Source organism: Euprymna scolopes, chromosome 7 (assembly GCF_053919585.1).
Source record: "Euprymna scolopes isolate OS-2025 chromosome 7, ASM5391958v1, whole genome shotgun sequence".
In the NCBI taxonomy this organism is placed as follows: Eukaryota; Metazoa; Mollusca; class Cephalopoda; order Sepiida; family Sepiolidae; genus Euprymna; species Euprymna scolopes.
This window is the reverse complement of record NC_136488.1, coordinates 154,806,244-154,833,845: the sequence shown is the minus strand read 5'-3', so window position 1 is coordinate 154,833,845 and position 27,602 is coordinate 154,806,244. Positions and strand designations below refer to the sequence as shown.

Genomic DNA, 27,602 nt, shown 5'->3' with positions numbered 1-27,602 from the left:
AGGAAACATAATCAATAAAAATGCATGTGCACGTACGTGCAGTGCAAGTTAACAATTAAAAAAATGACTTTTTAACCATCTGTTGTCAGCAGGTCGGAAACAAGTAAAATTAAAATTTTTACCTGATTGGAAATTTAAAGAAAGAAAAGTAATCAGAAAGAAATGCAATTCTTTTATTCTGAGAGAAAATTATAGTAATGATTTTTGTTATCAAAACGAGTACAAAATGTTACCAGCCTGGTTGTCCGGTGTTACCCAGGAGCATAAACAAAATAGAATAGTTAAAAAGTGTAACATCTTTCTTTTAAAACTTCTCTCCCCCCCTCCATATAACTCTTCTCTTACTTCCTTTAGAAAAAAAAAATCATTGACAATTTATTACCTAATAACATTAAAAGAAATTGCTCTAAATATCAACCCACCCCATGCTGACTAATTTTGTTTACCTCCAAAAGAATGAATATGAAAAGAAAAATATGTCTATATTTTGTCTATATCTTCTTCTTCTATCTTCTTCTATAATCAACTCCTATCTATATATATAAAAGCGAAAATGTGTGTATGTGTGTTTGTATGTCTGCTAAAAACTTTCGACAGACAGAACAAAAATTCACAAATTTGGTATCATATGAAATCCCCATCCTTCGCCCGACAAATATCGAAAAATTGGACAAAAACGTTAACTTTTTCACCCTGAAATCAGCACTTTTCTACAGGGGGGGGGGGGTCAGCAAAAACCTCCTCCTGCGATGAATTTGCTTCTACGCATGCGTCATACGACGTCGTAACCTGATTTAGTTTAAAGATTTTAAAAAAATGAGCTAATTTTGTGTACTTCGTGTTAGGTCAGTTGGTTAGAGCGCTGGGTCATTATCTAAAGGTTTTGGGTTAGAATCGTGGTGTGAGATGTCTTTTTTTTTTTTTTTTGATTTTTTAAATTTTAATATTGAAGCAGGGTTATTTAAGCCATTTTTCACGTAATGTTCGTTTTTCTGTTCTTTTTTTTTTTTACTTCACTTATTCTTAGGTTTTCATTAACACCCCTCGCCATCAACGACCACACACACCCAAAAACACCCGGCCAACGCCGGGTACCCACTGATTTTTAAAATTTTAATATTGAAACAGGCTTATTTAAGCCATTTTTCACGTGTTTTTTTTTTTTTTTGGTTTTTATTTTTCAGATTTTTTAAAGTTTTAACGTTTGTTTTTCTGTTTTCTTTTATGTTTTCGTTTTTCCGATTTTTACATTTAACATCGTTCGTTTGCCTTACGTTAGTTTTTTTGTGTTTTTTTCGATTTTCAAATTTTTATTTAATATTTAAAAATATTTACTTCGCTTATTCTTATGTTTTGATTACCCCCCAGCGCCCGAGCACCCCACCCCCGCTTTATTTTTCAGATTTTTAAAAGAAGTTTTAATGTTCGTTTTTCTGTTTTCTTTAGTTTTTGTAGTTTACTTTTTTTTTTTACTTCGCTTATTCTTATGTTTTGATTAACACCCTCCACCCCCGCCCGAACACACACACCTCCAAATACTTGGGCAACGCCGGGTACCCCCCCCCCCGTTAGTATGATATAAAATATATATAATTACATAGAAAAATGCGAGCATGAAAAGTAATATGGTTAAGCTTAAACATGGAAAAATAAAGGACTTGTTGTTAAAACTGGAAAAGAAAAGGATAAGATATTCTAGTAAAAAATATAAATTTATAACTTAAAATGTTGCAGCATTAAGAATTGATTATATAATGTTAGAAATTGAATTAAAAATAATTCTTAATGCTGCAATATTTTAAATTATAAATTTATTATTTTTTTTATTAGAATATTTTGTCCTTCTCTTTTCCAGTTTTAACTAGTCCTTTACTTGTCCATGTTTAAGCTTAACCATATTACTTTTCATGCTCGCATTTTTCTATGTAATCCATGATTTTTTCAGGCTTCCAGAAAATTTACTTGTTCTTTGTTTAATTTCAGTCTTATTTTTTTTTACCACATAAACATAACATACACATATGTAATAACAATGTATGGCACTCGTCTACTTTCAATAAAATCCCCCTAATTATCTCCCTTTCATGCTGCCATTCTATTTCACTTGTTACTTCTCTTTTCGCAACAACAGTAAATTAGTAGCAACAGTAGCCGTTGAAGCGACGTAGTTGCTATGGAAACCAGCCATAACAAATATTGCTTACCATCTGACATTTTTTTACGATTTTGAACCAGTAAATTAATCATAACTTGTTTTACTGAACGAAAACTGCAATTTTTTTTTTTCACAATACAGCTGAACTGTAATAATCGTTTAAAATTTGGTCGAAAATGAGTGAGCGGTGAAGCTTTAAAACAGTTCTAAATTGACTAAACTGCCACTTAACCATATATTCAAACACAATATTGTTTGAATGATAAATGGCCCTAAATTTTGTAAACCGATTTTATTTTAGGACATACATTTAAAAGCCAAGGGCATTCCATACCAAATTTGGTGCGTTTCTAACCAATAGTTTTAATCTATGAGCATTAAATGTAAAATTAGTACAGAGTGAACCCCACCCCATGAAAAAAAAAAAAAGAAAAAAAGAAAGCTCATGGATGTCTAAAACTTTACTGCTGTTCAACAAACATATGTGGATATAACATGTTACTTTGTTTGGCATCTGGAAAAACAAATCAGTTAAGCTTTCCGCCATTTCATTTATTTGCTTCCTCATGATGTTGGGAAAACCAAGCTCCCCCGAAATGAATAGCAATTGTCTGATATGAAGGGGTTCCCCCACATTGATCAAAGCTAATTGCTTTCAAGATGTACCTGGCAGAAAAGCCTGGCAACCTACTTTGCTCCGATTAGTATGGCTTTATTTATAAGAAAAAGACGAACAAACACGTGAAAGGACGGAATAGAGGCAATTTTTTAAAAGTCTATCAAAATAAATGCAGAGAGACAACGTTCGTTCGCAAATCGGAGATATTATAATCTAGGGAGTATAAGAAAACTTCTAAATAATTATTATAATCTAGGGAGTATAAGAAAACTTCTAAATAATTATTATAATCTAGGGAGTATAAGAAAACTTCTAAATAATTATTATAATCTAGGGAGTATAAGAAAACTTCTAAATTATTATAATCTAGGGAGTATAAGAAAACATCTAAATAATTATTATAATCTAGGGAGTATAAGAAAACTTCTACATAATTATTATAATCTAGGGAGTATAAGAAAACTTCTAAATTATTATTATAATCTAGGGAGTATAAGAAAACTTCCAAATAATTATTATAATCTAGGGAGTATAAGAAAACTTCTAAATAATTATTATAATCTAGGGAGTATAAGAAAACTTCTAAATAATTATTATAATCTAGGGAGTATAAGAAAACTTCTAAATAATTATTATAATCTAGGGAGTATAAGAAAACTTCCAAATAATTATTATAATCTAGGGAGTATAAGAAAACTTCTAAATAATTATTATAATCTAGGGAGTATAAGAAAACTTCTAAATAATTATTATAATCTAGGGAGTATAAGAAAACTTCTAAATAATTATTATAATCTAGGGAGTATAAGAAAACTTCCAAATAATTATTATAATCTAGGGAGTATAAGAAAACCTCTAAATTATTATAATCTAGGGAGTATAAGAAAACTTCTAAATAATTATTATAATCTAGGGAGTATAAGAAAACTTCTAAATAATTGTTATAATCTAGGGAGTATAAGAAAACTTCTAAATAATTATTATAATCTAGGGAGTATAAGAAAACTTCTAAATTATTATAATCTAGGGAGTATAAGAAAACTTCTAAATAATTATTATAATCTAGGGAGTATAAGAAAACTTCTAAATAATTATTATAATCTAGGGAGTATAAGAAAACTTCTAAATAATTATTATAATCTAGGGAGTATAAGAAAACTTCTAAATAATTATTATAATCTAGGGAGTATAAGAAAACTTCCAAATAATTATTATAATCTAGGGAGTATAAGAAAACTTCCAAATAATTATTATAATCTAGGGAGTATAAGAAAACTTCTAAATAATTATTATAATCTAGGGAGTATAAGAAAACTTCTAAATAATTATTATAATCTAGGGAGTATAAGAAAACCTCTAAATTATTATAATCTAGGGAGTATAAGAAAACTTCCAAATAATTATTATAATCTAGGGAGTATAAGAAAACTTCTAAATAATTATTATAATCTAGGGAGTATAAGAAAACTTCTAAATAATTATTATAATCTAGGGAGTATAAGAAAACTTCCAAATAATTATTATAATCTAGGGAGTATAAGAAAACTTCTAAATAATTATTATAATCTAGGGAGTATAAGAAAACTTCTAAATAATTATTATAATCTAGGGAGTATAAGAAAACTTCTAAATAATTATTATAATCTAGGGAGTATAAGAAAACTTCTAAATAATTATTATAATCTAGGGAGTATAAGAAAACTTCTAAATAATTATTATAATCTAGGGAGTATAAGAAAACTTCTAAATTATTATAATCTAGGGAGTATAAGAAAACATCTAAATAATTATTATAATCTAGGGAGTATAAGAAAACTTCTAAATAATTATTATAATCTAGGGAGTATAAGAAAACATCTAAATAATTATTATAATCTAGGGAGCATAAGAAAACTTCTAAATAATTGTTATAATCTAGGGAGTATAAGAAAACTTCTAAATAATTGTTATAATCTAGGGAGTATAAGAAAACTTCTAAATAATTGTTATAATCTAGGGAGTATAAGAAAACTTCTAAATAATTATTATAATCTAGGGAGTATAAGAAAACTTCCAAATAATTATTATAATCTAGGGAGTATAAGAAAACTTCTAAATAATTATTATAATCTAGGGAGTATAAGAAAACTTCTAAATAATTATTATAATCTAGGGAGTATAAGAAAACTTCTAAATAATTATTATAATCTAGGGAGTATAAGAAAACTTCTAAATAATTATTATAATCTAGGGAGTATAAGAAAACTTCTAAATAATTATTATAATCTAGGGAGTATAAGAAAACTTCTAAATAATTATTATAATCTAGGGAGTATAAGAAAACTTCTAAATAATTATTATAATCTAGGGAGTATAAGAAAACTTCTAAATAATTATTATAATCTAGGGAGTATAAGAAAACTTCTAAATAATTATTATAATCTAGGGAGTATAAGAAAACTTCTAAAGAATTATTATAATCTAGGGAGTATAAGAAAACTTCTAAATAATTATTATGATCTAGGGAGTATAAGAAAACTTCTAAATAATTATTATGATCTAGGGAGTATAAGAAAACTTCTAAATAATTATTATGATCTAGGGAGTATAAGAAAACTTCTAAATAATTATTATAATCTAGGGAGTATAAGAAAACTTCTAAATAATTATTATAATCTAGGGAGTATAAGACAACTTCTAAATAATTATTATAATCTAGGGAGTATAAGACAACTTCTAAATAATTATTATAATCTAGGGAGTATAAGAAAACTTCTAAATAATTATTATAATCTAGGGAGTATAAGAAAACTTCTAAATAATTATTATAATCTAGGGAGTATAAGAAAACTTCTAAATAATTATTATAATCTAGGGAGTATAAGAAAACTTCTAAATAATTATTATAATCTAGGGAGTATAAGAAAACTTCTAAATAATTATTATAATCTAGGGAGTATAAGAAAACTTCTAAAGAATTATTATAATCTAGGGAGTATAAGAAAACTTCTAAATAATTATTATAATCTAGGGAGTATAAGAAAACTTCTAAATAATTATTATAATCTAGGGAGTATAAGAAAACTTCTAAATAATTATTATAATCTAGGGAGTATAAGAAAACTTCTAAAGAATTATTATAATCTAGGGAGTATAAGAAAACTTCTAAATAATTATTATGATCTAGGGAGTATAAGAAAACTTCTAAATAATTATTATGATCTAGGGAGTATAAGAAAACTTCTAAATAATTATTATGATCTAGGGAGTATAAGAAAACTTCTAAATAATTATTATAATCTAGGGAGTATAAGAAAACTTCTAAATAATTATTATAATCTAGGGAGTATAAGACAACTTCTAAATAATTATTATAATCTAGGGAGTATAAGACAACTTCTAAATAATTATTATAATCTAGGGAGTATAAGAAAACTTCTAAATAATTATTATAATCTAGGGAGTATAAGAAAACTTCTAAATAATTATTATAATCTAGGGAGTATAAGAAAACTTCTAAATAATTATTATAATCTAGGGAGTATAAGAAAACTTCTAAATAATTATTATAATCTAGGGAGTATAAGAAAACTTCTAAATAATTATTATAATCTAGGGAGTATAAGAAAACTTCTAAAGAATTATTATAATCTAGGGAGTATAAGAAAACTTCTAAATAATTATTATGATCTAGGGAGTATAAGAAAACTTCTAAATAATTATTATGATCTAGGGAGTATAAGAAAACTTCTAAATAATTATTATGATCTAGGGAGTATAAGAAAACTTCTAAATAATTATTATAATCTAGGGAGTATAAGAAAACTTCTAAATAATTATTATAATCTAGGGAGTATAAGACAACTTCTAAATAATTATTATAATCTAGGGAGTATAAGACAACTTCTAAATAATTATTATAATCTAGGGAGTATAAGAAAACTTCTAAATAATTATTATAATCTAGGGAGTATAAGAAAACTTCTAAATAATTATTATAATCTAGGGAGTATAAGAAAACTTCTAAATAATTATTATAATCTAGAAAGTATAAGAAAACTTCTAAATAAATATAACCTCGTTGAGATGCCCAGTGAAAAAAGCCTTTCTTGGACATACATGCCTTATATATATATATGCTAGCGTGGGTGCTCGGCGTTGCTTGGGTGTTTGTCGGTGTAAAAGAAAAAAGTTTTGGTAGGTAGGTAGGCTCGAACCTGAAGCCTTGAGGCGAAGGAGGAAAAGAAAGTGTGAAAAAACCTGACATCTTACCACTCAGCCATGACGGGACAGAAACTGAAAAGCGTTCTAATTCAACGCTTAGAAAGTTAAGTGACTGGTGCATGAATTTAATGAGGTCAAACATCATGCGAGTTTTCCCTGGGATGTTGGGGGAAACCAGCTCCCCATAAAAAGGGGAGTGTCCAAATAAATAGCAATTTCTGATGTAAGGGGTTTCCCTGCATCGATCAAAGCTGATTGATTTTCTGGACCTCCGGCACAAGTGCCAAGGAGTTGCCTTTTTTACGGATTCAGTTTTGCTTATATACAGAAAAGCCAAACAAACACACAGAGATTTAAAAGGAAATTGTGAAAATAGCATGTAAAAGTCGCCCAAATTAAAGATACATGCAACCTCGTTTCGTAAATCATAGATATTATAATCTAGATAGCATATAAAAGCCTTTGCCGGACACACACAAAAATGCACACACACATTTTGCCTTTTATATATACAGATTATAAAGCCAATTCTCTATCATATTATACCCAATATATAGTAGCGATTTAAAAAGTAAAAAAAAAAAAAAATGCATGAGTTGCGTGTTATCAACTAGAATCAAAACCAAAAACAGCGCCTCCCCCGTAACCATTGCTGTTTGAGATATAGTTAGATGGATAAGAAATAGTTAAAAATGGACCCATTTAAACATATAAATATACATTTGCGCATGCATACAAGTTCAGTTATGCCTCTCAAGTTGCAATGGTTTTTTTTAAACTTTCATCCCTTAGCAGCTATTTTTACCAGTTAAAGACTAATTGCATTTGGTTGACGTGTGTGTGTGTGTGTCTGGGAAGCCTTTTAACCTTTAAAACTATATAAAAAAAGTTTTAGTCCTTTGTTGAAAAATCACTGTCAGTAAGTTACCTCATCTCCACCAATCACTGAATTGACTCACTTTCTCGAATTCACAATAGTTCTGTTATTTCAGGGTTCATCAGTTGTTTACCATGAAACACCGTTTCAAGGATTTAAAAACAAAAGATTAAATCATGTCTCCCCAGCAGTGTTGATCAAAAAGCACCTCCCTTAAACACAAGAACAAAAAATGTCCTGGATATTGGATCTAGCTTTTGGCTCCAGATTAATCTATTTATTTTAGCAAAAAATTAAAAAAAAAAATGCCTTCTTACCTGTGTCACTTGTCCTTGTCTCCAAAGAAGTATTTTTATTTACAAATCTGCTACACACACACATACACACACACATATATATAAAGAATATGAATAAAGATGGCTGCCGCAATAAACACAAAAATGGTGAGTCTTCTATGAACTTTTTTTTCTTCTTGCAACATTATATTGTCATGGATTTTTTTTCTATTTAAGCAAAGAATTTCTAATTTTTATGAAGAATATATGCATGAAAAGAGACTATTGACATAACAACCATTTGTTTTTGCATGACGAAACAGATCTATAAAAAATGTACCAAAATTTTTATATGACAGAGAAGCTGTTTTGCATGAAAGATAAATATTTGGATCTTGAAATGTAACTATACTGTTAGTCTTTTATATATGCTCTGTTCTTATATTTAACATACATTGAGCTTCTAAACAAAAAGGATTGGCATATACAAAGAATGCAATATAATTGAAAAAATTTTTTTATCAAAACAACATTATATATATATATATATACTAGCAAAGTCCCAACCTTATCATTTGACCTTGAAAAATAGTCTGCACCATCCCTGGGTCGTAGATCATCATGATGTCAGATTTGATCATGATCGGTTCACTGGTGTGGATATAGAAGAGTATGTATACATAGGTTATGACCTTGAGTTTTGAAAAATGGTGTGCACCATCCCTAGGTGTGCATCATCATGATGCCAAATTTGGGCTGTAAGAGAGTTGTACGCACAGACACACATGAACGCTACTACTTATATATCATGGTGCCATTTTTTTTTTTTTTTTTTGAGGAGATGAGGCCACCTACGCAAGCATTCATTCAGAAAAGTATAAGACTTTATACTCAACCACATATATTTAGATCTAATCCTGAGAGAGGTGGGAAAATCTTGCTGGAGGGGAAATAAGTAATAACAGGAGACCGTATTTCACGGGGAGGGGCGGGGAGAAGCAAAGTAATAGATATTTCCTCATCACAGTTTCATAACATAATATCGGAACCAGAAATAAAGATAACAAGTATCGATTCTTGTGACATTGTCTCATTGGAGTATTTTTAAAAGTAGCCTCAAGTCACGAACAATACACAGAGATAAACTTAGGAAAATATTATGACATACGATCAGAAACGAACCACATAAATGTAAAATGTTTTACAAGTATTTTAATGGAGTGTGCTCTAATGAACTAAGCACTTGTGTTCCCTCAATGTAAATTACCCCGATCAACCTGATAAGCAGCAAAATCTCTCCCTCTACTCTGTAGAAATCCCTAGATGCCAGAAAGCCTTCTAAAAACTGATAGACTTTAGAATTCCCTTTTGGGTCCCTACTTCCCCGACTGTACTTATGACATATACGATCAGACGCGAACTATATAAATGTAAGCAAGTAAATTTTCCGGGTTCAAGTTAGTAAATAACTAGTAACAGCTACTTTGTGTTACTTGGAAGCCTTTTTAATCTCACTTTTCTTTTGTGTCTTGTGTTTTAACTAAGCCATTTATTAACCAATTTTTTTTTTCTATAAATAGATTTTGAAACTTAAATTTAAATTTGTTCATTACACTACCTATGATCTCTTCTGCATAAATTCTAAAGTTCATAAACATTTATCGGGTAATTTTTTAATCTATGAGTACAGTTATTCTCAAAGAACAAAGCTTTCTACCATTTTTTACTTCTCTGCAAAAAATTCATCTGATGAGGAATAGTTTTCAGTATCACCTTGTCGTCCTATTTGGTTTCATGGCATCTGTTCAGTCTCGAGAGACAATGGATACCTCCTGTAAGGATAGCTATGCATGTGATTATGAAGTAAGTGTTGCGCAATCCCCAACACACTTCTCCTGGATAAACACTTCCTGATTCTAGTGGCAAAGAAGTCCAAGTTGATTGAAAACAACGTCAAAATGAGCAGAGTGCATACAACATCTGACTAGGTTCAATATCGCTCAACTTTGGTGATCTAATAGGAACCAGTGTGTAAATATGATTATGCCATATATATGAGAACAAGTAGTTAATTAAATTGTTAAAAAACACTTTGAAAAAGAGTTAAAAACATTTAATTTCAAAAAGGAAGCACAAAATAAGTGGAGAGTCCTTAATCCGCGGAGTTTCGAAGAAATACTTTCCTTCTCATCTGAGGGTAAGATTTAGCAAAATGCGGGATCGGATTTTGCTTGCAAAAGTATTTGATGAAACTACAAGTCAGTCATAGATCTTACTTGGTTACAAATAGTGAAGGAGAGGGTATATGGTGAAGAAAAAGGTGATTTCACATGAATGGATAGTCTGGTGAAGGGTAAAATATTCAATAACGGTAAAATCTGCCATCTTGGTTTATATATATATATATATATATATGTATATATATATATATATATATATATGGTTTAACGTCTCATACTTACTGACAGCATTAAAAATTGACTTCTAAACTAACCTATCTCTGGCCAGGTCTTTATTTCTCCCTCTTTCTCTTCACTGTATTTTTATCCCTTTCTCAGATGTTTTCCTTGGCCTTTCCTGGGAACTGACTCTGCTACCTTAACTGTTCTATATTTACTAACCATCTATTTTTATCTTCAGTCAAAAATGAGAATAGCAGTCTAAAATAATACAAATTATATAAATATTTTATAGAAAATTCGAAAATTTTTATTAAAAAAAAACATTGAATTCATTTTTATTTTATGCTACTAAACTGTTACCATTTTCAGTTTTATTCATAAAAAAAAACTATTATCCAAAAATCGAATGAACCTAAATGGTGTATGTTAAAATACGTATGTTAAAATACGTATGTTAAAATACGTATGTTAAAATACGTATGTTAAAATACGTTCAACATAAAAATTGAACAATAAAAATCGAATGTTTACACCCCATGCTTTACACTTACCCTTCTTTTTGCCCCTTATAACGAGAGAAGGGAACTTATCTTCAATTTTAATTATTTTTGTAGAGAGATGTAACGTTGTTGTAGATACTTATTATTTCAAGTACTAACTCAATTAATCTCAACTACCAATGCCGAGGTGCAAGAAATACCTGGTTTAGAACCCCTCTCTGTACTGAATGAACTTATAGATCTTGCCAGGTTATTCATTTAAGAGAAAGAAAACTCTGATGTTTAAACTGTGCTACTGAACTCATGTCATGGCACAAAAAAAATAAAAAATAAAATAAAAACAGAAGAAGGAAACTTCCTTAGTCCTGGTCAACAATCTTCCTAGAGCTGGTGACTCAAATTACCGGTTTGCAAACTCAAACTGTTTTAGGAGTAGGTAGGCTATACCAATAAACTCCCCGGATATCTTAGCACTAAGTGAAACTAAACTACACTCTTCTATTGTCTGTAACCACTTTAATGTGTCTCCCACTTTGCCATAAGGATACAGAAAGACACATGCACAGACTTGGAGTCTATATTTGAAACCGCCTTCTCCTGTACCAGAGAATCTAAACTAGAATCAAATGACCAGGCCTTCATATGCTTTTGACTAAACTTGCAACACAGTATTAGTTACTCATAGCTTCTCTACCATTCTCCCTTGACCCAGAACTGTATCCCTATTAACCACATCTTTTATAGGATAGATGCAATACTCTCCCTAGATACTAGCGATCAAATACATGTATTTGATGAGTATTTGATGATTCTAATGTCCACTACTTTAACTGGCTTGGTTTCTCTAATTACAGACACAGCTGGTAGCATTACATATAGCTTTTCTATATACCATTCCCTAACAGAGATTGTCATGTTCCCAACTAGTCTCCCAGATCATCAGGATCAGTAAGCCTCACTTCTTGATTTATTTCTGGTAACAGTTCCTGAAGATTATATAACAAATGGCCATAGTGCACTCAGTAATGCTAATCATGTTGTGATATCGGTAGACATCAACCTAAACCCTCGACCATAAGTTGAAGAGCTAAAAATTGCTCAAAATGACAAGATACTTCAAGATGGCTAATTTGGAAGTCATCAGGAATCACATCAGAGATTCCCGTGGAGTAGTATTTTTCTCTTCCTGCAGAACAGTGCAATTGAGGCTACTGAATGGTTAAAAGCAACTGAAGCACATGTTCCCACACAGAAGTTTTATAGCAAATCCTACTCTCTCCAATGGTTGCCTTATAGAATCTTGTTTTCCTTACTGCTGGAAAATTGCTTTTGTGGTATCCGTTTTCCAGAATTCAAATGAAAGAACAGGCACATTCAATTATCGTCAAAATCTTTCCTTTTTTCGTCAAAATCTTTCCTTTTTTCGTCAAAATCTTTGAGTTCTTAATCAAGAACTAATCCACCACCTCATAAATACTAAACTTCTTTCTGACCGACTATGAATTTAGGCAAGCTCATTCTGCTGCATATATCCTTATTGTAAGGCAAGGATTGCAAAGGCAGTAGCTCTAGATATATCTAAGGCTTTTGACAGGGTTTGATATGAAGGTCTTCTCATAAAAATTAAATAATACGATATTACTGGGCAAATCTATCTATATATATAAAAGCGAAAATGTATGTATGTATGTGTGTGTGTATGTTTGTGTGTCTGCTAAAAACTTTCGACAGACAGAACAAAAATTCAAACTTGGTATCATATTGAAGCTCCATCCTTCGCTCGAAAAATATCGAAAAATTAGCCAAAAACGTTCATTTTTTCACCCCAAAATCGACAATTTTCGACAGGAGTGGGGCGAGGTCAACAAAAACGGTCCTCTCGACAACGACAGGTTCTACGCATGCGTCAGATGACCTCATGACCTGATTTACTTTAAATAGTTGAAAAACTGACTAAATTTCATGTACGTTGCGTTAGCTCAGTTGGTTAGCGCGTTGGTTCGTTATCTGAACGTTTTGGGTTCGAACCGTGGTGTGAGATGTCTTTTTTTTTTTTCGATTTTTTAAATTTAAATATTGAACCAGTGTTATTTAAGCCATTTTTCACGTAACGTTCGTTTTTCTGTTTTTTTTTTTACTTCACTTATCCACCCCCGACCACACACCCCGAAACACCCGGGTACCCACCGATTTTTAAAATTTTATATTTAACATCGTTCGTTTGCCTTACGTTAGTTTTTCTTTTTCAATGTTTTCATTACCCTCACCCCACTTAAGTTTTAACGTTCGTTTTTATGTTTTCTTTTTTTTTACTTCACTTATAACAAACAAACCTGGTCATTGACCTCATTTACTGATGCGCGCACCTGTCAATTTGGTTCTTAAATAAATTCAAACATTTTTCACTAACTCGTTCTGGCTGGCCAATTTTATTTTCAAACTTTGCCTCAGGGTTTCGGGTTCGACCCCCCCCCCCCGGTTTCTTTTTTATGTAACACCACACACACCTCCAAACACCCGGGCAATGCCGGGTACCCCTGCTAGTACTTAATAAAATTAAATTCTTCTTAGAGAAGATCCAGGGTTTCATTGATGGTTGTACATCAAAACAATGTGATATAAATGCAGAGTGCTACAGGGGTTGAACTTTGACCCATTATTATTCCTGGTATTCATAAATGACCTCTGATAAAATTGTCTCAGAGATGTATATATTTGCTGATGACACTATGCTCTATAACAGGCACGAGAGGAAAACAAACGAGCACATCTAAGACAATGGCTAAAACCTTAGAGGAAAACCTTCAGTTTGTAGTGGAATGGGGGTGTAAATAGATGGTAAAATTGAATGCTGCCAAGACTAAGCTTCTTTCCTTTAACAATTACAAGAAACTTTTTCGACCACTGATTACCAGAACTAATAATACAGGACCTAAAAGTTCTTGGTTCAAACATTCAAAGGAAACATGAATTGGAACAAATATGTTGAAGACATTGTAAGGCTGCTGCAAAGAAGGTAGGCTCTCTCTCCCATGCTAGAAAATAAATCACACCTAAAAGTATCCTATATCTCTACAAAGCCATCATTTGCCCATATATGGAGTATTGCTGCCACATTTAGGCTGGTGCATCTGCCATTAGTCTTTCACTCTTAGACAAGGTCCAAAAAAGAATATCCGACATAATAGGTTTCACAATATCAACCAAAGCTGTCTCATTGCCAAAAATTTGCCTGTTTTACAAGTATTTCAATGGAATGTGCTTCAATGAACTCCAAGCACTTGTGCTTACTCAATGTAAATAACCCCGATCAACCTGGCAACCAGCAAATTCCACCCCCTACTCAATAGAAATCCTTAGATGCCAGAAAGCCTACTCTAGTACTTTCTTCCCACAAACTGCTAGACTTTAGAATTCCTTCTTGGATTCTTGCTTCCCTGACTGTACTGACATGCAGAAGTTCAAGTGTAAAGTAAACAGATTTCGTTGCTCAACTCCTTACATAGTGCCCCTGTATATTTGGGATCCAATAGTAACTTCCTTCAGTCTTGGCAGACTATGGATACCCACTGTCAGAGTGCCTGTGCATGAAATTTTTGTGGCAAGAGTTGTGCAATCTCAAACCACACCTCTCCAGAGTCAGCGTTGTTAAATACCAGTGGAGGTTCAGGATGATTGGAAACAATACCAAGATAAACAGAGTACAAACAGCACCTAGAATTCCCAAATGGTCACCCATCTGGTACTAGCCAGGCTCAACGTTGCTTAACTTTGGCGATCTGAGGAAAACTGGTGTGTCAACGTGATTATGCTGTATAAAATAACCTCTTATATTCAAATATCGCTGTGCCTTGTTTGGAGTGAAATAACAGTAAGAAAAAAAAATCAAATGAATCAATTATTAAAATGATTAAAATACCTAACAAACACCCATTTTGGCTAACTAGACAGGCAGAAGTATCTACACCGGCTCTTCTCGAAGTGGGGTCAAATCTTAACACCACATCCTTGTGCTCTTTTAGCTGATGGAGGCAAGTAACCAAAAAAAAAAAAAAAAAAAAAAAGAACACAATGACTCAGAAACCAGCATTTTTCATCTTGTGCATAAAAAAGTAACACATATGTGAAAATAGTAAGCCAGTGCGAACTTAGAGATTCCTATAAGAACAAGTCAATGAAATCAGTTCTCACCAGACTTCACCGGAACAACACCAGAACGTATGTTCTTCAACCCAATCTTCTCTGTTGCAAAAGAAAAGGACTCAACGACCCGCATACCAGCATCTTTCATCTCACACGTGCACACACTAATGAGGCAAACAGAAACGAACTACTTACAACCATACACGCCACACGAATCTAAATAAGCTGTAATCTAAAATTTAGCATATAAAAATGTAAACTAAACAAGTTGAATCAAAAAAAGAAAAATTAAAGTTGAATATATAAAAACAACTGAAATCAAAAACGTAAATGAAAAAATGTAATTTGGAAGTTGTTTTTAGTCTATACCCTCGAGTGTTTTTCATGGTTCAACATTGTATATAAATTCAGAAATAGAACTAGTCACTGATGAATACGGCCTTTCTTTATAGAATAGACTAGCAAGATTACCTGGCGTTACCCTCTGACATGAATGATAAAAAAAAAAAGTAGAATTAAAATCCAGAGTGTGTAAAATGACTAAACTAATCACTTTCTAGTTACTTTTTAAACGCACGTCATTCCAATTATCTTTATCTAATTCATGCACAAACATTTGCTACTGGCTTAAAATCATAGAAAGAAAAAAAATAATGCACAAAAGAACAAAAGAAAAAGATAGTCATCAGCAGCTGACTAACCTAGTTTCAGCATTGTTTTTCGAACAACTATCAGAAACAACTAGCAGATATAATGAAAGAAAATCTGTTTATCTCCCCTCCTTTCACTAATACAGTCCTTAGTAACCACGATTAAATCAATGAATGTTATTTATTTATTTTTTTAAATATAACCTGGTTAGGATCATAGTGACTACTAATATGTAAGGTTTGTAAATGTATCTTTGGTAGTTTCTGAGTTTTATGCAAACCAAACACACATGAACATTTTCATAATCTTGACGATAGGTGTAATAAGAACAAATGTATGTGTTGTGTATCAATGTTGTCTGAAGTGTGTATAATCTCATATATTCTGCTGTCATCATCATAGTCTTCAATTAATTTACAGAATACATACAGCTTCTTTAAAATGAAGGCTTTATTAGCATAAGGAAGATAGTACTAATACAATTACAGATATCCAAGAGAGACATATAATAATAATGATAATAATAATAATAATAATAATAATAATAATAAAAAAAAAAATGTTCACCGAATTAAAAGAAAGAGAGGCTAATAGATAGAATTCAACATTAATTTGTCCACCACTTGCATTGGGACCAAAATCAGCGACCATTTTTCGTTACCATTCACCTAAGAAGTTTTCAGGAACAAAGGTTACAATACCCTTTCCCAGATGTGACACTGGTTTCTTAACTTCCGTTTATTCTCTGAGGTTATATTTTAACTCTGCATCTGTCAATCATTCCATCAGCTCTATTGCTCATTTTGTCTATTTAAATGAGGATTTTCATAATCTAAGACATAAACTTAGAATCGACAGTTTATATATTACGCCTGGTTTGTATTAGATTTTTTTTTTTTTTTTTTTAGAGATTATGGATTAGCAAAATATTTGAAAAAGAAAAAAATGAATGAAGAGAATCTTTTTCAGTAGAAAAGACTGATTAATGATTCATAAAAAACACGGTGAATCAACATGAACTTCAAACTTTAATATTTATATAACCTTATAATCGATCCTTAATCTAGCATCAAGTAAAACAGACGTGAAATAGTTTTTCACATTTGGGGGGTGGGGGTTCATTATAACAGCGAAATTAAAAAATCAAAATATTGAATTTCAAGTAAAACCAATGGCATCAACTTAATTGTCATGTCACAGTAATGAACATATCCAAAAATTACGATAAAATTTATATATACATATATATATATATATATATATATATATATATAAATAGTTTTCGAAGTTTTGTTTACATTATAAACTGAATCTATCTATATATATAAAAGCGAAAATGTATGTATGTATGTATGTATGTATGTACGCTTTTCCTCGATGTCCACAAAAGGCTTCTTTCAGAGAAGCGCTCGCTCGGTTCACAACTTCTTAAAACTTTTTATATCATCTATAAATTGTAATATCTCAGTTAATCACGGAGCTCGCCTGTCTATTTAATTTTATTGACTTTCAAACGTTAATTATTTGACACCCCCCCCCCCGCATCGGCACGCGTTAAAAAAGCGAAACTCGACTCTAATCACTGGCCGAAAGCCAGTGGTCTCTAGAGAGCTAAGTAACGTTTGGTCAATGTGGACTTCGTCATATCAGACGGTAGCTTTCATTACGCTCCCCCTAATAAACAGGGAGCGGGTTTTTAAAAACAAACAAACCGATTTATTGACCTCATTAAAAACTGCCCCCCCCCGCACAAAATGCTAACTGCTGAATAGCTATCGCCGTCACGTCAATCAAAAACGCGCACCTGTTTTTTTTTTCACACTTTACTATTTTCCAACTGCGCGTCGTCAAGGCTTCGTTTTTTTTTTCATGGGCACCTGTTTTTTTTTTTTTTTTTTCATATTTCGGGGTTTTTTCACACACACCTACAAACACCCGGGCAACGCCGGGTTCCCCTTGCTAGTATAATTGAAAAGAAAAAAAAACAAAAACAAATACATAAAAAACTAACTGCTTTGACCTAGTTTCAGGTGTTATTTTTGAAATAGCTACCAATAAGAATGAAAAAAAGTTATTTCTCTCTTATAAATCTTTGCCCTGTACTACTTTGGCCCCAATGAAATAAATATATATATATTTTTTTCCCCCTTGTGGTGACTTAATTGTAAAGTGAGTTCTGATAAGCAAATGGTTTTAATTGTTACGCTCTTTCTCTGCTTCCTGGAATTTGCTTTTCTCCTCATTCCTCAAATCAAAGAAGTTTTAACAGACGTGTGAAATCAAAATATTTTAAACCAATAAAAATCGTTCCTCCCCCCATAACACATCTATGTGAAAGTAGTAAGCCAGTACAAACTCAGAAATCGATATAAACCAAAACAAAAGCTTACGGTCACAAAATTTGATGCTACGTCTGTAAGTTTATATTGTTTCTGCCTTTTAGTTAAACACATAAAATTACTTCTTTATAAAATAGATCAAACAATGAATGATTCTAAGAGTCTATTTTATGTCAACAAGTCAATGTGATAATTTTTTATTGACCTTCCCACCAAAAAGGAAACTCAGAAAATAATCTGATTTTAATGAATATAAGTTTAAGTTGAATGTTACTATTTTAAAGAGATTTAATTGGGCTGGTGACGTTTTTCGAAAAATGTTAAAAGCAACCCTTCATAATTTTTATCAGCACATCTTAATCAATTATTTCCTGTCCGATTTAGTGATTGCTTTGCAGTATAGTTACATGCAACCAAGTTGAGGTAATTATTACTATTAATCATACGAATTATTTTAAAGAAAATATTTTGATTCATCCAACTACTGTTCTCATATAAATATAGTGTTATTTTCACAACATTTCAGTCGATGTAACCTCCAACCTTCTTAGGATATATCTTGCTGAACTCTTGAATCTTTCTGTGAAACTCTGGAATCTGGATGGAATTTTAAACAGAACCCTTTATTTAATCCACAAGAGTAGCATGCTCTCATTCCGTCAAACACGACTCGGTAGAAGTCTTAAGTAATTCACAATTGTATTTTAAGTGTCGTCTGCACTGAAGATTGAACCATCAACCTCCAAAAGAGTACAACTTACAAAGGACCCTTGACATAGTGGATAAAGTACTTGGTAAACTTTAGTTTTAAGTTACATTCTTCCGGGAGTTAAAGGTTCAAACTTCAGTGCAAGTTCCACTCCAAAATTGAAAATTACTTAGAACTTCTACCCGGTAATGGCTAATGGAACAAGAGCATTTTACCCCCCGTGATAGAAATAAAAGGTCCCATTTGAAATTCTGGACAGAGTTTGATAAGATACACCTGAAGAAGGTTTATGGTTACATCAACCAAAACGTTTTTTTGAAAAAAAATACTCAAAATAAGAATGCAAATATGAATAATCAATCCTCGTCTGAAAATAACATTGAGTAACAATAATTGGTTTGCTTTACAAACACAATTGTGACCTATTTGCGTTAAAAAATAGGTAATAGAATTTCTAAACATTATTAAATTTGCATACATACCGATTCTGAAAAAAGTAACAATAACAAAGATGGCTACTTCCCTAAGATCCGATATAGAAACAAAATTATATATATATGTGTGTGTGTGTGTGTGTGTGTGTGTGTGTGTGTGTGTGTGTGTGTGTGTGTGTGTGTAAATGTATACATAAAAAATCTTACTCTCTTTCACAACGTTATGCCCCCCCTCCTTTTTTGGAATTTTCAAAACGTTTTCGTTTCTGAAATGGAACAAGGTCATACATTTTCATTACATCAAAAACATATTTTCAAATATGCGTTCAAACTGGTGTTTTGTTTTCTTAATTTAATTCATCCAGAGGATATCTCAAAATAAAACGAAACATTGATGAACACATAACTTGGTTTGTTCCTTTTTTTATTTCTCTATGCGTGTATATATATATATATATATATATATATATATATTCAAGAGAGAAAACTCATGAATTTTTACGAGGTTATTAAGTGTGCTCAATAAGAGAGTAAGATATATTTTTACTGACAGACAAATTTACATGGTCACGACACTGGACATGCTAATGTTTCGGACAGATGGTTGGTTAAAAACCACAAGTCTTCGTCAGGCAACTTAGAAAATTTTTTTAAAAATTTCTTTGAGAACTGGTTTTCTTCTGTGGAAGAAAAAATTTTTTTTTTTTAAATCACTTGATGAAGACTTGTGGTTTTAACCAACCATCTGTCCGAAACATTAATATGTCCAGTGTCACAACCATGTAAATTTGTCCTTATCAATAAAAAAATACATACATGTATACACACACACACACACATACAATATATGATGGACTCTCCCATTCGTTTCGACATATGAGCTTCCACCACAACAACTAAGTTGCTCAGAAATCCACACAGATGATTTGTTTATAGTGGTGAAGGCTTTGTGTAGAACCAACCACATTACTGTATTACTGCGAACCTTTGTCGGTGCAGATGATTGCCACAGGACAGAGTATACAGTACACCGCAGGTTTTTACATCAGTTTCCTTCTCCTAAATGCATGTCTTAACAAGACTGAGGGTGCATCTCTCCCAGTGAATTAATGCACCTCCAGATACCAACCTGGAATTTTGTATGACACAGCGTGGTACGTACAGCACTTAGCCTTCCCAAATGGTCACCCATCTGGTACTGGCCAGACTTCGGTGATCTGCCGAGACCCGGTGTGTCATTGTATTTTGTACCGTATATACAACATATATATATGTATTTTGTGTACAGAAAGTTGTTACAAAATATAGATACGCTCTTATATTTCGGATATTCCTCTGCTGGATTTCTTTTTCCAAAAAAAACTAATCATATATATTTTCAAATGCAAAATAGGTCATAAATAAGTTGGTAAATCAAAATAAACAATTTATAATTTCCCAACAGAATTTCTTTTAAAATAATTTATGCCAATAATAGTAAGGATCAGCCATGTTGCATTAATCCCTTGGAATATGGTCTTTTGGGACCATTTGGAATCTAACCAGTCATTGTAAGATAGCATTACATACATGCCTAGATTTTGACATCATACATATATACCCACACACACACACACACACACACACACACAAATTATGTGAACAATAACATAGATATTCAAGCATAACTGAAATAACATTTTATCTAAGACTAGCAGGCTGCCCGGCTTTGCTCAGTGATAAAACGTGCTTAAATATATTTTACTTCATGCAGATTTCGTATTTATAATTATAGAGCCAATACTCTATTGATTATTGTATTGTACCCAATATATAGTAGTGATTTCAAAAGTTTAAAAAAAAAAAAAAAAAATGACTTGGGTGTCATCAGACAGAATCGAAACCAAAACAAAGCTCTCCACTCTTATTCATTACCATCTGAGCCATGCCCATGCACATATAAAAACTTAAAATTTTCTTAAATCTATAAATGTATAGTTGCACATGCATAGAAATAACAGGTTTAGTCGACCTATGTCATCCAAGTTCCAATTTTTTTCAATTTTGACCCGTTAGCAGCTATTTTTACCGACTAATAACCAAACAGGACTTGTTCTGCAGGTCTAAATCCCCTATACATCAAGTTTCAAGTCTGTAGATCAAAAACAGAGAAAGGAGTTTGATAGAGACTGTTTCTCACACAGGCAGGGGTCACTTATATATGTATAAAGATTAAATTAAATGCTGAAACAGCTTTCCCTATAACAATATTGTAATTCAAATACAAAATATTAAAACTGGAAGACAAAGAAAAGTGATTAAACTAATAAAAGGAATAAATGATCTCAATTATAAAAATAAGTTACAATCCTTAAATTTAACTACTTTACTATGAGGAGGAGATTAAATAAGACCTTCAGAATAATGATTAGAATTAGTAAATATGAAACATATTTCTCTTATTTTTAGCACTGGAAATTTATTGGCAAAAAATATTAAAAAAAAACAAAAAAACAAACAAAAAACAAACACACAATTAGATTATCTTTTTTAATAGAATGATGATCATCGTATAAATCCGAAGATTCTATTGTTGGCATTGGTTTCCCCCTTTATTTTTCCAATCAGAATTATTTTCAAACTGAAGGTATGTGCAATTGATATAATTGTTATGAATGCCAACAATGGAACCAGCAAACCGAGTTCAAATTCAGTTAGATCAACGACACTCACTCACACACTGATACAGTTGAGAAAGGCATAAAACCCTCATTTTTCACCATTGTGCATCAAAAAAGTTTATTTTCAATTAATCATTCATTACAAAAAAATATTTTGCTTTGGTATTAAATAATACAAATAAAAAGGGGTCGATATGCTGTATATAAAAAAAAGAGACAAACTAAACAAATCATAAATATTAGATTCTACATCCCAATCAATTCTAAAAGTTGTTTACATAATCTGATATGTTGCGGAATTTTTTAGATGAAGATTAATAATTAGTATTTTTCGGACTATTGTTCTCATCTCACCTAAACATGCAAGATAAACAGTAGTGCAAATAATGTAGATAATTTAAATTTGATTCATTTAAAAAGATTGCAGAGAAAAATACGCAAAAAAAGTATTTAACATTTAGAATTTATAGAATTACTGCAATTTTTATTATTAACCAATAATTGAATTCCAAACCTGTGGAAGCGACTATTTGGCATAATGGTTAGATCGTTTGCTAATGGACTAGGAAACAATCTTCAGTAAAGTCGTAACAAAAAAAAAAAAAAAAGAAGTCCTTCATGTCTCTTTGTTAAACACTAGATAGGGATCAAGGGTAAGTGGAGTAATCCAAGGAAAATAGTAGTTATCTCCCCATACATCTCATTGTAATAGTCAATGAAAAGAGAGCCTTCATGATTTACTTAACGGACGATCCATTTATTTATGCACAAAGTTACCAACTAATTCTGGAATTAACTTTTGCAAAAACACAATCAATTTGCTTAAAAGATGTGGTTCTATTGAAAAGAATGTAATTTTCAACTTTTTGTAGAAAATCTTCTGCATAAAAAAATGTAAGATACAAAATTTGAACGAAATGAAAAAGTTATTAAGACATTTTTCCCGTCACACTTTTTAGCGGACCTGAAGAATCTTGCCCCCTCTCTATTTTTTTTTTATTTTAATTTTATTTTTTTAATTTTTTAGCAGATCATTATTGAATGGACATTAAATCTAGCAGATTATCAAAAATAAAAATAAAATAAATGAAAAGTCAATATTTAACGTTTCTAAGCCAAATTTCTCAAATTTAGCCGTTTTAAAAGCAATTTAGCCTTTTCAAAAATTAAAAAAAAAAAAAAAATTAAAAAAGGCTAAACTAGTTTTAAAAAAGGCTAAATTCGCAACATTTGGCCTAACATTGAGTGGTTCTAACATGGATGAGAAACTGAGTACCCCTCCAAATATTTAAATATTGACTTTTTTCCATTTTTTTTTTTTTTTTTTTTTTGATAATCTGGTAGACTAGTGCCCATTCGATAATAATCCACTGGAAAAAAAAAAAAAAAAAATAGAGATGGTGTGGTGGCAAAATTCTTTATGTACACCCACTTTTTTTTTTTAATCATTTAAATGAATTTCTTTATAAGATGCACGTGACTTTTCAAGACTGACACTTTCATAATTGGTTAATTTCCAAAATTTCTTTGCTATAATTAAAAGTAACTATTTCAATAATTCATTAAAAAAATATCAATTTTTTTCATATATTTGGAAGTGGAGGAGCACAACTTCTAAAAATTAATTAACATTTCACTTAAGGTCCCGTGGCGTAACAGATGAAGTACTAGGTAAAATTCAGTTCTGCGTGACACTCTTCTCGAGGTTGAAGGTTCAATTCTCAGTACAGACGATACTAAGAATACAATTGAGAATTTCTTGAGACTTCTACCCGGTCATGACTTACTGAACAAGAATGTGCTATCCTCGTCTTTGGATTAAATAAAGGGCTTCAAAATCTCGCGCAGCTTCAATAGTTCGACAAGATACACCTGAAGAATGTTGGAGGTTACATCGGCTGAAACGTTGTAAAAATAACATTCAAGAAGAGAATAGTAGTCAAACTAATTTCAATACGGTATTTTTTACATTAGGTCCACCTCCACAATTTCCTTTAAAATGACGACTTTTAAAGGTTTTCGACTATATTAAATAAGGAAATCTCATTTAAATTTTGCAGGGGAAAGTACTTATAGAGATATAAAGACCTATATTATGCACTGTAATTTATTGGCGGCCATGTTTGTATGCGCGTGCGATAAACAAATAGGTCTACCTCCACAATTTTCTTTAAAAATGTTAAGAATGGCTTTCGAAAGAAACATAGCCAACCTCCCTCATTAAGAACGGCTTCCGGAATAACCACCATGTTAAGAATTGTGGAGATGGATGGACCTAATGTAAAAATTTACCAAAACATTTGTTAATTATCTCATAGGTAGAAGATACAGTACTTATAAAGTAAAAAAAAAAAGAATGTTCTAATAATTTTGGGGGGGCTTGTTAAGATAGAGTCGATAGATCGATCTTTTAAAATGTTATTTTAAGCAAAAACAGCACTTACTAGTCATGTCGAAAATAGTAATGTATTCAAAAATTATGAAAATTCATCATTAAGTAGAAAATTACTTAAAGTTAAAAGTAATTTTTACGGAAAATTGATAGGGAAATTGCATTTTCTCTAGATGTAAAAACCTTGAAGATTGCGAATACAGAGGGACACATCCCTTTTTACCAATGTAATGGCTGACGTTTTGTTTTAATCGATACTTTTTTTTTTTACTAAAAGCACAAGAACAGTTATTCACTCGATGAATTTCGTAATCTTCGGATATATTACTATTTTCGACACATTCAACAATTAAGTGTTGTTTTGACTTAAAACTACATTTTAAAAATTGATCTATCTTAGCAAGCACCATTTTTTAATTTTAAATTTTAAGCATAAAAAAAGCATCTTTCGATAAGTTATGCCGTCTAATAGGAATTTGCATAGCTGTGATAAAACACGACATTTTACTTATGCAAAAAAATAAAAAAATCGGTTAACACCTAAACATCATAATATAATGACTTAAAAATAAAAACTAAACAAAATTGTAGAAACACACAGAATAAATGTCACGGTAACATTTATTTGGTGGGTTTCTAACAGTATTTTGTTTTATTTTTAAGTCATTATCGAAACTTCAAATATTTAGGTGACAATTTGCGGCTATTTTTTATTGTTCTCACGTAACGGTCGACACTATTTGTTTTTCGAACCAAATAAACGTTTTAATGTAAGTAAAACCACTAAACACTTATCCAGCTAAGTAGAAGAGTAACTTATCTCGCCTTTGATAACATTTGTTATATATTTGTTTTTTGTTTTTTTTCACCACCAATGTGTATTGTAAAACAAACCTCCTAAAACGAACAAACAAAACAGGATTGCGTTCATTCTCCAGTGATTGATATTATACTATCCGAAATAATAATAATTCAATCTTTAAAAAAATTTAATTTTAAAAGAAAAAAAATTTTTAACATAAATATTTGCATCTTAACATGGTTTCAAAACTGTTTATTGAAAAATTTTTAATTCCCACATATTTAACAAAAATAATTGTTTTTTGTAAAAAAATAGCAATACATTAAAACTCAAAACTTAAATAAAAGGCAACTTTGTATATAAAGTAAAAAACAAAAACAAAAAAAAACAACTTTATTTAAAAAAAAAAAGTAAAAAAAAAAAAATTATCTAAGTTCTGAAGTCTAAGAGCAATCTTTAATAAGTAATTAAAAAAAAAAGTCCTTGGAAAATCCGTAGGAAATATTTTTAATACAATTGACCAAAAGAGAATAAAAACAACTTGAGAAAAATAAAAATGCAAAAAAAGGCAGACTTAATATTAATTGAACTTAAACTTTTTCAGTAATTTTTTTAATATGTGCCCAAAACGAAAGGGAAACGTAAGAAAGAAAGAAAAAAGTTTTAATTACCTGCTTCTGCAGCCGGAACTACATATGCGGAGAGTTTAACTTCTTTTTGCGGCGACTGTAGAATTTGGTTCTTTCCTGCTGATACGGTCAGTTGCTGTATGGCCGGTGCTGCAAAGAAATCAAGATCGCCATAATGAGGGCTGGTCTGGGCCAAGAGAGGGTTGAAGAAGGAGAAGAAAAGCAGAAAACAAAAAGTATCCGAAAAATGGCCGGATCTCGGATGCAGCAAACTGAAAAAGTTTTTTACAGCCCCCAGCGCAGCAGCATCTTTAATGGTAATGCCTCGTAAACTCCACATAAGGTGTAGTGTATATTTAACCCCTGGTCAGGATAAACACTATCAGTTTTGTAGATGGGTTGGTGCTATGGTTGCTATTGATTTCCATCTTTTTTTTTTTTATCTTTGGATCTATCTATTTATTGATAAAATAAAATTTAAGATATTCTTCTTTGATACAGTGTGAAAAAAAAATATATTAGTAGCACCAGTAGTTGATATTTCTGATAGATAAGGTGTGCGAAGATCAATAAGGCTTCATATGGCAAACAGGAAATTCAACAGCTGATGATATAGTAAACATCTCTGGTCAGAGTGCAACCCTCATCTAACAATGATGTCTATAATAATCAGAGTCGAATTCTTCGCATCACCAAAGCCGGCACCATCAGTTGTGGCAGACGATAGACTGATCTCCATCAGCCGGTGATCTAAGCAGAGGAGACGATGCCACTTGCTTTGCTCAGGTGTGTCAGGCAAGCAGGTAGCACTATTACGCATACGTGAAACACTATTAGACCATGAGCAACAGGTGTGAATCGAACCCTTGTTGGGTATGAGAATTTACAAAAAACAACGAAACAAAAACAAAGTCAATTCATTCGTACTAATCAACTTCAGACAAAACATTTTATTACAATAGAAAACGAAGGTGAGAAAATAACATTTAAAAAAAAAAAAAAAACATAAAAAAATGTCGATTTAAATTTTTTATTTTATTTACACTTGATACTTCCCAGAAACAAGGTGCAAGTTATGGTTTGTATATAAAAAAAATGCGACGAAATTTGTTTATTCGTTTAAAAGAAATTTGACAATATATTTTGAAAAAAAAAAAAAAGGTCAATGTGCACTGGTTGTCCAACCTCGAAAGCCGTTCTTAATATGGGGAAGTTAGGGGATTTATTCCGAAAGCCATTTTCTTATTTTCAACGTCCCCGTAATCAACTTCTTAAAGGTAAGTCTTCGGGTGGTCCCCTAGTGCACTTTCACCGAAAAAAGTAACTATAAAAATATTTAAACAAAAAACAAAAAAGCTTATAATAAAATCTTTGTTATTCAAATTTCTAAAGATAATAGAATATTGAAGATTAGAATATGATTAATTCATGAAAAAGTTTTCTGACGAAACTTTTTTTTTTTTTAATAATGTAGAAAAATGACAGACGACATTAAAAATAACGCAAATAAATCTGTCATCAAGATATATATAAAAAAAGAAAAAAAAGTTTATTTTGTTTAAATATACAAAAAAAAAAAAAAGAAAAAAAAAGAAGATTTTTAATGTTTCTGAATTTTTGAGATAAGGATTGATTATTCGTATTTGGATTCTTCGGACCATTGTTCTCATCTTGAGTGTGATTTTCACGAAGTTACGGTCAATGTAACCTCCGACTTTGTCTAGGTATATCTCGTCAAACTCGGGAATCTTTCTACCAAACTCGTTATTAAAAAGTTATTGGCAAAAAAAAAAAAAAAAAAAAAAAACATTT

The 27,602-nt window shown here is 31.1% G+C and overlaps 1 protein-coding gene across 2 annotated transcripts in view; it reads right to left on the bottom strand.

Moving 5' to 3' along the window:
• The window catches only part of LOC145280075 (dyslexia-associated protein KIAA0319-like protein), a 572,614-nt gene that overhangs the window by 77,955 nt on the left and 467,057 nt on the right, over positions 1-27,602 (bottom strand). For both annotated transcript variants that reach the window (XM_080131771.1, XM_080131772.1), the window contains exon 5: positions 25,833-25,940. In XM_080131771.1, the coding sequence (XP_079987897.1) occupies positions 25,833-25,940 (108 nt within the window). The remainder of the gene's footprint in view (positions 1-25,832; positions 25,941-27,602) is intronic.